Source organism: Fringilla coelebs (genome assembly GCF_963513975.1).
Source record: "Fringilla coelebs genome assembly, chromosome: 11".
In the NCBI taxonomy this organism is placed as follows: domain Eukaryota; kingdom Metazoa; phylum Chordata; class Aves; order Passeriformes; family Fringillidae; genus Fringilla; species Fringilla coelebs.
The window spans coordinates 16349008-16364036 of record NC_140037.1 but is presented as its reverse complement, the minus strand read 5'-3'; the positions used below and the strand labels follow the sequence as shown (position 1 = coordinate 16364036).

At 46.7% G+C, this 15029-nt stretch overlaps 1 protein-coding gene across 2 annotated transcripts in view; it reads left to right on the top strand.

The window, feature by feature from the left end:
- Window positions 1-15029, top strand: part of DOCK11 (dedicator of cytokinesis 11) — a gene marked incomplete at its 5' end in the record, with an annotated part of 81326 nt that overhangs the window by 21170 nt on the left and 45127 nt on the right. For both annotated transcript variants that reach the window (XM_084213006.1, XM_084213005.1), the window contains 10 exons: window positions 1015-1084; window positions 3423-3518; window positions 6661-6795; window positions 7809-7986; window positions 8422-8501; window positions 8891-8974; window positions 10814-10954; window positions 12973-13182; window positions 13507-13629; window positions 14622-14704. In XM_084213006.1, the coding sequence (XP_084069132.1) occupies window positions 1015-1084; window positions 3423-3518; window positions 6661-6795; window positions 7809-7986; window positions 8422-8501; window positions 8891-8974; window positions 10814-10954; window positions 12973-13182; window positions 13507-13629; window positions 14622-14704 (1200 nt within the window). The remainder of the gene's footprint in view (window positions 1-1014; window positions 1085-3422; window positions 3519-6660; window positions 6796-7808; window positions 7987-8421; window positions 8502-8890; window positions 8975-10813; window positions 10955-12972; window positions 13183-13506; window positions 13630-14621; window positions 14705-15029) is intronic.

Genomic DNA, 15029 nt, shown 5'->3' with positions numbered 1-15029 from the left:
AGGCCTTGGCAGGAGCACTCTGCCCTTTCCCTGGTGCCTGTGCCACAAGCAAGGTCAGAGCCAGAGGTTTGTGTTGCCATGCCATTGCCCCTCAGCTGTGCCAGGAGATGCCCACAATGCTGAGTGGGTCAGAGCTTTACATCCCACCTGCCAGTGTGTACACACCCCCTCTGTTTGGGATGAGGACAGACTGCAGCTCAGAGCCAGGCAGGATAAACAGTGTTGGCAGTGTCTGCATAGGAGCCTCATTGTGCCACTGGGCTGATGCTCCCTGTGTGCCTCACACAGGCCGAGCAGATTCTCCCTGTGCCCCAGCACAGAGAGGGGGATGTGGTGTTGCTGCTGGTGCTGCCGGTGCTGGGGAGCTGTGCTTGGATGAGCTGGGCTGTGCCAGTGCTGTGCCAGTGCCTCCAGCTCCAGAGCTAATTGGGTTTTTCAGACAGGCACATCCATCTCAGATTTCTGCTGGGTTGTTGTTTCCTGTGTGATGGTGCCTGCTCTGCTCACTGCCCACACTCTGGGCATGTCGGGACCCCTGTCCAGGCTGCTCATGTGCTGGAAGCTTCTTAAATGCTTTTTCTTCTTAATTGGATGTAGTGGGTGTGTTCTGAAGGTCTTGAGGGGATGTGAAGCAGCAATGGAGTCATACTGCTGATCAAATAATGTTAACATTTTTGAATAATCTTGTAGTCTGATCTTGCTTCTTTTTTGGTAAAGATGGGAGATAAACCAGAGTGCTCTCTCTTTGTTCCATAAATGCAAGTCAGCAAAAACTCTGCAGAATCCAAGAGCTAACAAGAGAAAGCTAATTACAGACTGCTTGTGCCTAATTTCCATGAAATGCACTCAGAACTTAGCTCTCCCCAGCTGCAAGGAGCTGTAGGTCTCTTGCAATCTATCTTCTGTGCTCTGTAGCCTGCACTTTGGCTGCTGCTTCTGGATCCAGCATCAGCTGCTGGCTCATACAACCCTCGTGTTCCATTCATTAAACATGAAAATGTGTTGTAATTTCAGCAAATCCTTTAGGCCAGACAAGATTCCAAGCCATGTGTTTGAAATTGATGAAGACTTTGAAAAGGATGAGGTAAGGAGAAGGTTGATTTTTTGGTTTGGTTTTTTTAAAATTTATTCCTATTATAAAAGCAGAAATACATTAAAAAGTAAATTTCACAAGGCAAAGCCAGAATTCAGTTCCTAGGAACAGTTTTCTGGTGAGTTGCTTTCTGCTGTGAAAATGGGATAAAAAGTGAGGCAGTGATTTATTTCAAAGTGTGACATGATAATCTCTTGGAGCCAAGGGTCTCCTAAGTTATCTGGAGGATTAGTCATATTTCTCATGGTTTTTTCCCTTGAAACAGAGCATCATAGGAAGAGGAAAAAAAAAGAAGCCAAATAATCACTAAGGAAAACTCTTCATGTCCAGAACTAAAACTGGGCAGTCTGTTTTTCAACTACACTCTGATTCTGGGGTTCTCCTCTTAGAAAGTTTTGTGGTTCACCACATAATCAGCAATTTTTCACTGGTCCCTTTGACCCACCCTGCTGACAGTGTGCCTGTCCTGCTCTGCCCATCCTGTGCCAGTGCTGGGAGGTGTTTGCACCTCTGGAAGTGGCATCTTTGTGCCCAGCTGGCATCAGGGAGGATTGGCAGCCCTGGAGCTCCTCTGGGCTGGGGGCTCTGCCAGCAGGGACATCTCAGACCTGGTGGTTATTTTGGATGGTGCAGATGCCATGTTTCCTGCCCATGGATATCACATTTGCTACAGAAAGGATGGGCAGTGTTTTTCTGTTTCAAGCGCCACGTGGAGATGAATCCATGCACGTGATATTAGGAAGGTTTTGTTTACAGAGGGAAGGGTTTAGCCCAGCTGTTTAAAATTCCCATGGCACCAATATGTTACTGCTGAGAAATTACAGAGGAAAAGAGAACTTTGTTGCAGAGCTGAAGATTTGGAGGGGCTGTTTCATGCACATTTCTCAAATTACTGGGGTATGTCCCAGCACACCTCAGATCTGGACTGTGTTGGCTTTTTTATAAATGGAAATGTTTTGTCAAGTTTGGCCTTAATCTTTTTTTAGCTATGTTGTTAATTTGCATTACATCAGTAACATGAGGTGCTGCCTCTTGAAAAATATCTGCTCTGAGCTGGAGACATTGCTGTGTGCTGGTATCAGCATGCTTCCAGAAAAGCAAAAGGACAAAAATACTCTGTCAAAATTTGGAGACCTTTCTTCTCTGGCCAGTGTCCCAAATCCTCAAACAAGAGAAGTTACTGAGGTTTGTTGTGGAAGAGTATTCCAAGTTGTTTTGAGGTTTGTATCTTCTGGCATGGCCGTATCTAAAGGATTCTGTTACAGTTTCCTGACAGAGCATTTGCATTAGAATTGTGTAATGGGAATTCAAGTAAAAGAAATCTCTTGATAAAAAAAGGTGAACCACTATAAAGGAGAAATCTTGGGTTGTTTTACCCAGGGAAATAAAGCATCAGAAAGTTTACTCTGGAAGCTGGACATGAAAAGAGTGAAGCCCTGCCCCTCTGGCTGCAGCAGGCTCTGTAACCCAGCTCCTTCCTGGCTCAGCAGGGCAGGCTGGGGCTGCCTCTGCTGCTGAGCCACTGGAAACCCCAGGGGGAGATTTTTCCATCACTTTGGGCTCTCATTTCCCTCCCTCCCCAGTGGAGGTCATGGTGAGGTGTGAGTGCAGAGCCATTCTCTCCTTCTGGGGCCATGGGACAGGTGGAACCCATCTGGTGTGCCAAAACCAGCCTGGCTGTGTCACTTGAAACTTTGTGGTTTGGTAAATGTGAAATCAGCCAGTTACATTTCAGTTATTTTACTGGGGTTTGGTGGTTTTTGCTGAAATTTTAAATGTGAGAATGACAAAAGGATATGACAGGAAAAGTTCAGAGTTCTGCATTTTGCAACTTCCTAAACAGACCATCTTGAAAATTTTCATCTTCCCCAAGTTTTGAAATACTGCATAAGAACCAACAGGCCTCATTGCAAAACCACTGTGCAGCTCTATCAGAATAGATGTAACCTTTCTTTTTTAAAAGGTGACTCAATTTAGCCTGTTTTACCTCTTTATTGGAAAGGAATATCACTGACTGATATTATTTTTTTTAAATCACTGATTTTATTTTATTTTATTTTATTTTATTTTATTTTATTTTATTTTATTTTATTTTATTTTATTTTATTTTATTTTATTTTATTTTATTTTATTTTATTTTATTTTATTTTATTTTATCTTATTTGTGATAACACTGTATGCATAGCTGTACCTGTTGCACATACATTCTAAATGTCACTGTATTGCTGTAGTTAAAATGGTATTGCTTTCCAGGGTGGAGAAATCCCTTTGTCCACCCTGTGGGAAGCAGTTACCTGACCTCTTTTTATGATTGTTTGCTGTCTTTCAGGACTCCTCTTCCCTGTGCTCCCAGAAGGGTGGTGTGATAAAGCAGGGCTGGCTGCACAAAGCCAATGTCAACAGCACCATCACTGTTACCATGAAGGTGAGTTTGGTGCAGTTACTGATGAATGAGGTGAAGCTCAGGCCACATCTCCAGAGCTCCCAGGAGCCCAGTGCCTGGGTTTGGGTTGGGATGGGCATCTGCCCCTCCTGTATCCCATGGTGGGCTGGAAAACCCAGTCTGGCAGCAGTTTCTGACCCTCCCCTCCCCAGTGGGTAAGGCTGAGGCACGTTGGATCATGACAGGCAAGCTAACCAAGAAGGTGAAGCATGTTCTAGTAAAGCAAGATTGTTTTCTGGATGAGCAGCTGAGGCCCAGGAGAGGAAACAGCTGCCCTGCAAAGACAGCTTTCTGAATTTACAGTTTCCTTGCTGGTTGGGAACATGTAGAGAGGCCAGGTTTAAAATAAAATGATAAATCTTTGCTTTTAAAGATCTACTGCAGAGATGTAGCATTACTGACCTAAAAGCAACAGCTGCCTTGTCTCCTTTCTCTGCTCTTCATAATCCAGTGTGACATTGCTTAGGCTGTGCAGAGATTTTGAGTAGTTCCACCACAGGTTTTTGCTATGGCAGTGAGCCTGTCTGCTGTCCCACCATGCAGCTGCCTTGTCCCAGCACAGAGGGATTGTCAGGGAGTGTGTAAGGATATATTGAAATAATCTCAAAAAGCCTCACTGTTCCAAGGCTTGATTCAATGAGTTATGCTTCCAGGGGAAGTGGAACAGGACTGTTCATAGGGCTAATTTTTATTTGAGTTTTAAAATGGGCTTTAAAGTGATAGACAGAAAAGGATTTTCTCATCCTCTACTTTTCCAGGCAAGCTTAAAGCAACTTTTTCCCCTGAGACTTCTGGAGGTGGTGTCATTTGTGCTCAAAGTAGTCCCTTGGGTCTGTTCTAGTCTGAGCCTCTGGTGGTGCTGGTCTCAGTGCCCTGCACCTCACACCTGCCTGTCAGAGAAGTTACCTGAACTGCACTGGCTTCAGTTCAATTTATAAGATCCAGAGTCTCCAGTGAAGCTCTGATATCAAAGTTCTGAGGATCAGGAGCTGTTCTCTGAGCTGTGTCTTGGAGCCAAGAGTCTCCTAAGTTATCTGGAAGATTAGTCATATTTCTCATGGTTTTTTCCCTTGAAACAGAGCATCATAGGAAGAGGAAAAAAAAAGAAGCCAAGTAGTCACTAAGGAAAACTCTTCATGTCCAGAACTAAAACTGGGCAGTCTGTTTTTCAACTACACTCTGATTCTGGGGTTCTCCTCTTAGAAAGTTTTGTGGTTCACCACATAATCAGCAACACCTCTAAGGCACATGTGAGGAAGCTGAGGACTTTGGCCATCTTCAGCCTTGCCACCACTTGCAGAGGCTGCTGTGGTGTGTCCCTGTCAGTGCAGGTTCCCTGCTGGTTGTTGTGTCTCACGCTGTTCCTAGCGTGTGCAGAGTGAGCTCTGTGGAGAGCTGAGCCACAAGCAAACTCTCATTAGGCTGCAGCTGCCACCCTTTATTTCAGAGCCCTTTTCTGTGCAGAGAACTGCCCAGGTTTGGCTCAGCTCCCCCTCTCTGGTTTGCAGCATGGTTTGTTGGTGGCCTGTGCAATAACCACGGCACCAGGACTGTCCTTCTGTCCTTCTCTGCCCAAATGCACTTCCCCAGTGCTCTAGCCCTCCCTCTGCAATCTCAGTGCAGCACCTGTAGCCTGATCAGAGGGGATGTTCCCTCTGCTCACAGGTTTAGTGTTCATTTCATCTTCTGACAGTGATTCTGACAGCAGTGCTTGCACGGGGGGAAGATCACAGGAAAAGTGTTTGCTGTTTGATTCTGCATTTGCTTTTGAACAGAGCTCAGCAAATGCAAACTGTTTAGCATGAAATCCCATAACCACAAGGGATATCAACCCTGTAATATCTAGAGAGAGATCTGTCATGGGTTTCTGTAGCATCCACTGCCAAAATTCCTGAGATTGCTTCAGTGGAGTGCTAAATCAGTGTTTAGGCTGGATTAATGCTTCACATCCTTGGCTGTCCATGTATCTTTGTGCTCTGTTGAGCTGAAGGTTCTGTTAAATCTTACAAAACTTAAAGCTCAACAGCCCGTGGAGCATCTCTACAGCTAATTAGTCATCCAAATGAGGCCAGAGGTTACTCTCAGAAGGGATGGGTTATGCTTCAGGGCACGAGGCTCCCTCCCACTTCTCTGCAAGCCAGTGGGTTTACTGAACCTGTGCTGGTGTCAGTAATGATAGAAACAGGAAATTACTAGTAATCTCCCATCTGGGATGAAAAATGCTGTGTTTATTCATATTTATTAATAGATTTTCCAGGTAGACAGAACAGTAGAAATCCTTGCAGTGCTGCTTGGCCTGGCTTCTTTCATGATCCTCCTCACACAGATACCCAGCAACAGTGAAATGCACCCTGCTCCTTACAGCATCTGGTGCTTCCCCAATTGCTGCCAAAATGGTCTCCTGAATTATATAGTCCAGTAGCTTTTGTCTGACAAGCATGAAGAAAGGTGTTCAGAGATACTGGAGAGCTTTGTTTTTCTTCATGAAAATCAGTAGTACAAACACAGGGGCAATTCTCCTGAAATTGCTGCTTTTTGATGTAAGAGTTGGACACTAAGCCAAAGCCAGTTCATGAAAATAAGTTTATATAAAAAAAACCAAACCCAAAGCCACAAAAAACCCAAGCAGTTGAATGGATTTCATTGTCCCTTGGCTTGCAGTTGAGTGCTAGGAATTTCCACACGTCTGTTCCTAAGTCTTCCAGACAATTGCTTTGTAAGTCTAACTGAGGTCTGTATGAAAAAGGCTCTGGAAATACCTGCTTTAGGATGGGATGGATCTTCAAGTAATGTGCTGATCTGAATTTACTGTGCAGCATTGCTTTGTAAAGATAAATGAGGCTGGAGCCAGCTGAGAGATGAGCTGGAAGCCCTGGGGCATTGCTTTAGATGGGCAAACTTACAATAACAACAAGGGCATTAAAATTAAAGGAGATGATGGAAATCTCTCTGTGTAAAAGCAAACCATACTCAAATGGGTGAATCTGAACACTCCAGGGTCAGCAGTGTTTTGTGTTGCAGTCTTTTCTCAATAGCAGGGAGGGCAGATGTGGAAACCATGGCTGTGGTTTGTGATGCATAGCAGAGTGAATACTTGCCTGAGCAAGAATTTCTGTTTTTGCAGGTATTCAAGAGGAGGTATTTTTACTTGTCACAGCTCACAGATGGCTCCTATATTCTGAATTCCTACAAAGATGAGAAAATTTCAAAAGAATCCAAAGGCTGCATTTTCTTGGATGCTTGCAATGATGTGGTTCAGGTAGGTGTCCCTTCTGTGTGGCTCTGCATGGATTTATGGATTTGGCTCTGAGGCAGACAGGCTTGCTCTCTTGAGGTCTGAAGGCATGGAATTGCAAACTAACCCAAAGCTGGCCAGCTGAACTGATCAACAGGCCAGTGAGTAAATGATATTACTTTACCTGGGGCACCTTCCTCCTCTAGCTGCTGCTTGCTCCAGCTGCTTGTTTCTTAAGCTGTGCCTTGGTAAGTCCATTCAAGCAGGTATTCCTGTGGAATTCAGGCCCTACTCAGGGGTCATAAGCTTTTAGGAGCAGGTGTTTATACAGGTCTAAATCCTGGGTTTGCTTGGTTGTGTTAGAGTGAGGTGCAGCAGTGGATTGCTGCTCTGCCTTCTGCCCTTGCTGTCTCTGCAGAAGCTGCAAGCACTGAGCTTGGTGAAGGGTGGCTTAAATTACCCCAGTGGTTTGCTTCAGCATGGATGAGTCAGAGCTGTGAGTCTCCATTTATCTTTCTGAACACAGTGAAAGCAATAATGCACACACCTCAGTGATCTGTGGGATGTACTTCCCAAGTTGCATCAGATTTGCCTTGGCTTCTGGTTGGAAAATGCTGTTTAAAAGCCAGCACAGCTTCAAAAAGCTGCAATATACCACTTGCTTTTTAAAGATAGATGCCTCTAAGTGTCCTGGAGTGCAGCATTACTTACCATGTCAAACAAATTGAGTTCCTGGCTTCTCTAGGTAAATATTAAAGGTCTGGTGACATCAGAAGGAGCTTGTTCCTGCTCCTTGGTGCAGTGTCTGTGCTCCAGTCTGGCTTTTCCTTCACCCAGAGCAGCTGGCCATGGACCTGTGCACTGCTCAAGCCACAAAGCCCTCTGTGATTGCAGCCAGATTGCTGTGTCAGGGAGGGTGCCTGCCTTGTGTTTTGTGGTACTTCAGCTCAGGATGCTTTCCCAGAGAGGAGCTGTGTGGCAGGTGCTGTGCTGAGCTGTTGAGGGAAATGTAACACAGATCTGTTTTTGTTGTTCAGTGTCCCAAGATGCGCCGCTATGCGTTTGAGCTGAAGACAATAGACAAGTACAGCCACTACCTGGCAGCTGAAACTGAGCAGGAGATGGAGGAATGGCTGGTAACTCTGAGGAAGATCATCCAGAGCAATACTGAGAGTTTGGTGCAAGAGAAGAAAGATGCTGTGGAGTCTGTGCAAGGTCAGTTTGTAAGCAAACACCTCCCTTCTGCAGAGGATACAGGCAGTGTGCCTGGAGAAGTGTATTCTGTACTGTATTTGAAGCAAGAATTGTGGCTGACACACAGTATCATGCAAAGGGGCTTAGGATAACACAGATGATCGTCTGAGGAATAAAAGTGGAGGGAAATGTGACCCTTCTTCTGGAAGGGAAATCCATGGCAAAGTTACAAGGCTCCTGGAAAATTGGCTCTGTGAGGTTCTGCTTTGGACAGACATAGCAGACTGTAATAGTACACTTTGATACTGGTAATGCATGGAAAAATCTTACTCCCAAGGAATGGAAAAATCTCTGGAAACTGTTTCTGTGCTATTGTTAGCAAATACTGCAGGATGCTTTCTGGCAGAGTGCTGCTCCTGCAGTTGTTTTGAACATCTGTTTCTGGTGTCCTTGCAGATGATGAATCGAGCACGCAGGGAAAGTCAGAGAACATCCTGGAGAGCCTGGAGAGAAGCATGCATCCAGAGCTGATGAAGGTATTGTGTTTGCAGGATCACTCTCCCCACCCACAGCTACTTCTGTCCAGCTTCTCTGGGAGAGGGATTTTCTGCTTTCTGTGTCTCCAGCTCTGGGCAGGCGCCAGGTCCTGGTGGGGTCTCTGTTATCCCACCTGTCTGTCTCACCCGTGGTTTGAGGCTGCGTGTTCCTCACCTCCCAGTGTGGTTGCCTGCTTCTGCCTGCTTTTTCCTTCAGCACAGCCACATCTCTGCACTGTCCTTGCACCATGGCAGTGCTTTCCATCAGCTCATGTATCACAAAGGCAACCTGAAAAATAATTATTTTGTTTTGATTCAGTTCTTTCCTAATAGCGAGAGTTTGCCTCGGTGTGGCCGGGCACTAATATCAATGCCTTCCTTTGTCCTAGTATGGAAGAGAAACAGATCAACTAAACAAACTGAGCAGGAATGATGGAAGACAAAACATCTTTTCTTTTGACCCAGAAGTCCAGGTAAACACTCCCACGTTTCCCAGTGTGAGGTTTTGTTCACTGTGTGCGCCTCCCTTGTCCCCTTGCACGGCCACAGGGTTTGCCTGCAGAAGCAGCATGTTTTCAGTGCAGAGCAGAAGTGCAGCCCATATTCCTGTCAGTGAGAGCAGAATGAGTGTCAGTGCTCAGGAGGTAGCTCTAACACAGGGAAGAGCTGCAGCAGCCCCACACATGGTCTCCCTCCAGCTTTGCTGGCATTTATGTGATGCATCTTGATGGTGCTGGATTTCAAACCAGGTTTTTTCTGGGGCTCTGAGAAGTTCTCTTGCTTGCAAGAAGAAGCAGTAGAAGAGGTGTTGCATGGATGGCTGGGCTCAGCACATCTGGTGCAGGGAGCAGTGGTGGCAAAGGCCATGGCAGGGGTTTAAGGGAGAGCCTCAGGCTTCAGGGAGTTTTCAAATGTCGGGACAGACAAACTGAACGAAACACCCTGGGCTGCTCTGGTGCACTGGAGTAGGGGTCATTGTCTATTGGCCTATTTTCTTCTTGGCTTTGAACTTGAATTCTCTGCCAGGGTCCAGGTGTGTGATTTCAGTGGAATGGGCTGGAGTTGCTAACAGAGTTTTAGAGAACAGTTCCAGGGTATGTCATGGTTTCTGGTTCTCCTTCTGACTTGGCGTGTTCACACCTGTAAAATAGAACATTCTGGTTTAACAAGGAAATGCAATTAGTCTTTAAAAGGTTTAGTTATACAAAATGAGCTTTTCTCTTGGCAATTCTTTAGAGTCTTTAGCAGAAGGAAGATAAGCATCCAGGAGGCTTTTTGGTTTCTTTTTTTTTTTTAAGAGAAGGTCTGAGAAGCTTCCTCTATTCTAGTCGGATAATAAAAATGGAAATATTTGTGCTCAGTGTGGAGCATCTAAGATAACTTCTTTTACCTAACCAAATGGTTAGGCTGAAATCAGTGCCCTCTTTCTATACCCAGAGTGCTTCATTGTGGTGTGGGTCAGTTGGATCTGCTGTAACACCAGGCATTCAGAGTCTTTGCTCCAGTCAGTGCTGGTACATGCATACTTGTATGCCTGGTGCTCAGGAATCTGGGAGCAGGAACACATGCAGCAAAGTACTTTCCTTGTGAAAAGAAAATAAGGGAAGCAAAAATAGCTGCTGGTATTTAGGGGTGTTTGGCAGCTCTGTCCCCAGAGCCCAGCACAATGGGTGTGTCAGAGGCTGAGGGTCTTTGGTTGCTGTGTGCCTGCTCTTTGGGGAGGGTGGGTGTGGAGGCACAGGCCAGACGTGGCTGTGCTGTGTTAAGGGAGGAGGTGATGATCATCCAGCCTGTTTGGATCTCCCAGCCAGACACTCTCTGCTGTTTCTAGCCATACCAGTCACTGCTGTGCAGCTGGACCTGCCTTCCACTGTGAAATGTTGTTTATAATCCCACGCGTGCCTTCTCTGTATTTCAGGCAGGGGCCATCTCTAAGCTGGCCACACCTTCATGGTGGAAGGCACTTTTCTGGTTCTTGTCTTATGTTCCTCTTTCTTGCCCAAGCTCTAAGTGGTGTTTGGGAAGATCCCCTGGGTTACAACAAAGCAGGAAGGAACTGAAATCATTCTGAGGTTTAGTTTGCTGTGCTCTACAAAACAGGTTGCTAAAAATTGATGCATACCCATGAATCCATGTCCTGAATACCTTTGTGTAACATAATCAAATTGCACTCATTTGTGAATATCTTATACCTTTCAGGCTACTTTAAAAAAATTGATGAAAATAGTATTGGCAGTAATGTGATCCCTTAACATTATTCAGAGGGTTGTTTTCTTTTTTAATGAGACCAGATGTGTTTGTTTGCTGTCTAGAGACTCGATTTCTCAGGGATTGAGCCAGATGTGAAGCCTTTTGAGGAAAAGTGCAGCCGGCGCTTTGTGGTTTGCTGCCAGGACTTCTCCCTCAACCTCCTTGCTCAACTGAGTGACAGGGCAGAAGAAGGACCCACCAACGTAAGGGGAGCCCCAGCATGTCCTGCTTTGTCTTTTTTCCTCTCACCAGCAAGAAAATACCTTGGCAAATTAATCTGTGGGGTTAAAACGATCCCATTTTGCCATGAGCACCAGTGGGACCTGGACAGGAGGTGGCTGCTGGCCCAGAGTCCAGAAATGTGTTTGGGACAGGGTCTGTGCTGATGTGCCTCAGCCTGCCAGAAACTGAGCCTGCTGGGACACCTGTGCTTCAGGGGCACAGGGAATGGGGACTGTGTGTCTGCCAGATTCTGCATCCCTGTGAAAGTCCTGTTGGTAAATGATTAGGCTCCATCTCCAGACCACTCATGGCTGTGTTTTATTTTGTTTCCCCTACTGGCAAGGGATTTCCCTGTTCTGGAACCTTCTTCTGACTCCCAGCCTAACTCTATTCACAGTAACTTTATTATATGCATTTGTTATTGTGCCAAAGTTGTGCCTTAGCCTGAAAACACTTGCATTTTCTGAGCCTCTGATGTCTGTAGGCAGCTATCACATCTCACCTCAGCCTTTGTTCTGCTGGGTTGAACAGACCAGTCTCCTCCAGTCTTTCCTCCCAGAACAAATCCCTGCTGTCACGTCCTGTGCTTGCTCTGGCTGGGGTCAGCCCTTTCTGCAGGTCTGCAGAGCAGCAGGGCAGGCAGAGGCACCAGCACTGCCCCATCTCTGCTGATGCTGCCCTGTCTCATGCCTGGGAGAATCACAAAGGCTTTTTTGTGATGGTTTCATACTGGCAGCTCACAGCTCCGAGACACAACACCAGGCTCAGTAACTCCCAGCAGATGGATGCATTGCTAATAGCAAAGATTCTTGTTATCCATCCTTAATCAGGTCCAGAGTGAGCCTAATCAGCACATTTTCAGCATTGATGTAATGCCTCCAGGTCATGCTGGAATGTCTTGGGCAGGCTACAGTTTTATCTTCAGGCCTGCATTTTTATCTTTCCATGGATGCACGCCTACTAGGATGTTTGAATTAGAAATACATGAATTATTGCCACTTGCCTGGTGCTGTCAAGGTCAGTAGCCACAAAGCAGTTGGCAGATTTTGCACATGCATTTTCTCAGCAGTGTCAGCCTTGTATTTGAGCTCTCCTGGTTGGGATACCTAATTTTCCTTCTGGGATAGCATCTGAGGAACATTTTGAGTGTCACAGTTGAGCCATCCAGAGCTGCTGGACTTCAGAAAATAAATATAGTGATCTTTAGCAGATGATCATTAACACTCTTAAGCCGATTTCTTATTGCAAAATGATAAACAGCTCCAATAAATTGAGCTCATCTTTTCTTCCTGACTTTATAGTTTACCACTTAGGTAAAAAACATATGGATTTCATTCTTTATATTTCGTATAGCTGTGTTCAAACTGACTAGATCAAAATGCAAGAAGGTGCAGGAAAAAATGAATCTGTATATTCATAAAGCAAATAAACATGGATTGTGTGCCGCTATAGTGGATATTTTTTGCCCCCAACAAGGGAGAAATGACGAGGAGGACTCCATCTTATCAGAAGGCTAATGAATTACTTTATTATACTATGTTATTCTATATTATATTACATCTATTACAGTACATCTAAACTGAATCTGCCAAGCACTCAACTGCACACAGCTGCACAGGATCTCATGACTGTCCTGACAGTCCTCACGCACACACACACCTGGCTCTGACAGGCCAAGGAAACAAAACACCATCACTCTGGGTAAACAATCTCCATGTTGCATTCTACTTTGGCACAACACAGGCAGAGCAAATGAGATAAGAGTTGTTTTTCCTTTCTCTGAGGTTCAGAGAATGTGAATCTCAGAAACATTCTTGGGAAGATTCTGTGCCTTGCTTTTCTCTGTGAAGAGAAATGTGGCTACATGTCACAGTTCTGTAAAATGCTGGTGTACCAAACTAAAGGAGCAAACAGGAGCAGAAGGTTCCCAGTTTCCTTGTGGTACTCCTGAGCTGTGCCGTGCATTTTTTGTGATACACCTCTTCAATCCAATTTCCAGGTTGAGCCCTTTTTCCTAAGCTTGGCGTTATTCGACCTGAAAAGTAATTGCAAGATTTCAGCTGACTTCCACGTGGACCTGAACCCTCCCTGTGTGCGGGAGATGCTGCAGGAGGGCTCGGAGCCCAGGGTAGAGGGAGCCCCGGGGCCCTGCCCTGGGCAGAGCCTGGTGCACGGCGTCCCCGAGTCCTGCCTGCGCTACGTCAAACGGGTCAGTGCCTCGCCTCTCCTCCTTCTGTGTCACTGCTGAGCCTTTCTGTCACTTTGGAGCGTGCTGTTCCCCACGGTGTGCTGACCAGAAGCCAGCTTTTCTCCTGAGTTCTGGCCAGTGTCGAAGGTGCCGTGCAGGGCTCGCTGGCAGGGATGGGCAAAGCACAGGGAGAGTTTTCCAAGACTTGGCCGTGCTCAGGCCTGGGGAGCCCCTGTGGCCCATCCCCAGGGCAGGGTGTGGGCTGTGGGAAGGGGCAGTGGGATGATGACCCTGTTGTGCACACTGGGCTCCTGCTGTGTGACAGCTGCTGCCTCTCTGTTGCAGGGGGTGTTCTCCGTGACCAACCCGCACACAGAGATCTTCCTGGTGGCCCGAGTGGAGAAGGTGCTGCAGGGCAGCATTGCCCACTGTGCAGAGCCCTACATGAAAAACTCAGACCCTGGGAAGGTACTGGCTGGGGCCATGGGAGTATCAACTGAGTGATGCTGGCTGCTGCTGCTGCAGGGAGTAGAAGGGGATGAAACACGGGTTGTTCTGCCGCTGTTAGGTTTCTCGCTGGCAAATACAGGCTTTGTTCATTCTGTTTGCACTGTTCCCAGGCTGGCTTCAGTTGGGCCGTCCTGGGAGACTTGGTTCCTTCCCCTGGAAAGAGGCAGAGGATTTGGAAAGAGCCAACATTTGGGGCCAGACCTTTCCCCACTACACTTCAGCAAGCCAAAGCCTGGGCTGTGCTGACAGGAAAAAGTGGGATACTTCATCCCTAGAATGAAGTGTCTGCATGGAAGCATGGCATCCTTTATCTTGGAAAACCCTATCAGATCATTGAGTCCAACCATTAACCCAGCCCTGTCAACTCCACCACTAAACTGTGTCCCTAAGCACCACATCCACAGGTGTTTTAAACACCTCCACCACTTCTCTGGGCAGCCTGTTCTAGTGTTTGGCAACCCTTTGAGTGAAGAAATTTTTCCTGACATCCAAGGGAGAGGCCTTGCTGTTTGCCACCATCTTCAGTCTGTGCATCCATGTGGAGCTGATGCTGCCTTGTTGCAGCCAGTCAAGAGTAGTTCCTGAAAAGTCAATTATAGAATGCGTGGTAATGATGGCATTCCCTTGGCACACTTTGTGAGTCTGTATAGGATGAGCCAAGTGCAGTCAGTTTTGAAAAATACAGTGATACCTTTTGGCAAATCGAGCACTAATAAACACCCTGGCAGTTCAGTCCTGAGGAGGTTTACCATGACTGCCCACAACGTGTGCTGCTGCTTTGCAGACTGGCAGCTGGGGCTGCTGTGAAGGGACACACAGGGATGGCTGTCAGCTGCAGGTGCCTGGAGCAGACAGAGAGATGCTCCTCCCTGGAGACTGCAGCATCCTTCACTGCTGTTCTGGGGCAGCATCGAGCCCTGGCACATCTGACCCGCCTCTCTGTTTTGCAGACTGCCCAGAAGGTCCATAAGGTGGCCAAGCAGGTGTGCAGCCGTCTGGGGCAGTACCGGATGCCCTTCGGCTGGGCTGCCAGGTCAGTGCCTCACCTTGGGCTGGGCTCTGCCCCCAGTGGGAGCAGCTGCTGCTGCTGCTCAGAGGGACCTGGGACATGGTTGGGCAAGGGGCCAAGTGACTGAAGTCAGTGAGGTTGCAGCTGAGGGCAGAGTTTGGCTCCAACTCCCAAGAAAGAACTGGGATTGGCTGAAATGCTCTATCTAGAATTAGAAACAAAATATTAAAAAGTAAATAGTGCTGGGAAGGCAGTAACCTTCCTACTGACCTGCAGCTACTGCTGTCAGGGCAGAACGTTCCTGGGGACAAAATACACCGTCCCATGCTACCAAGGGAATCACTGCAGA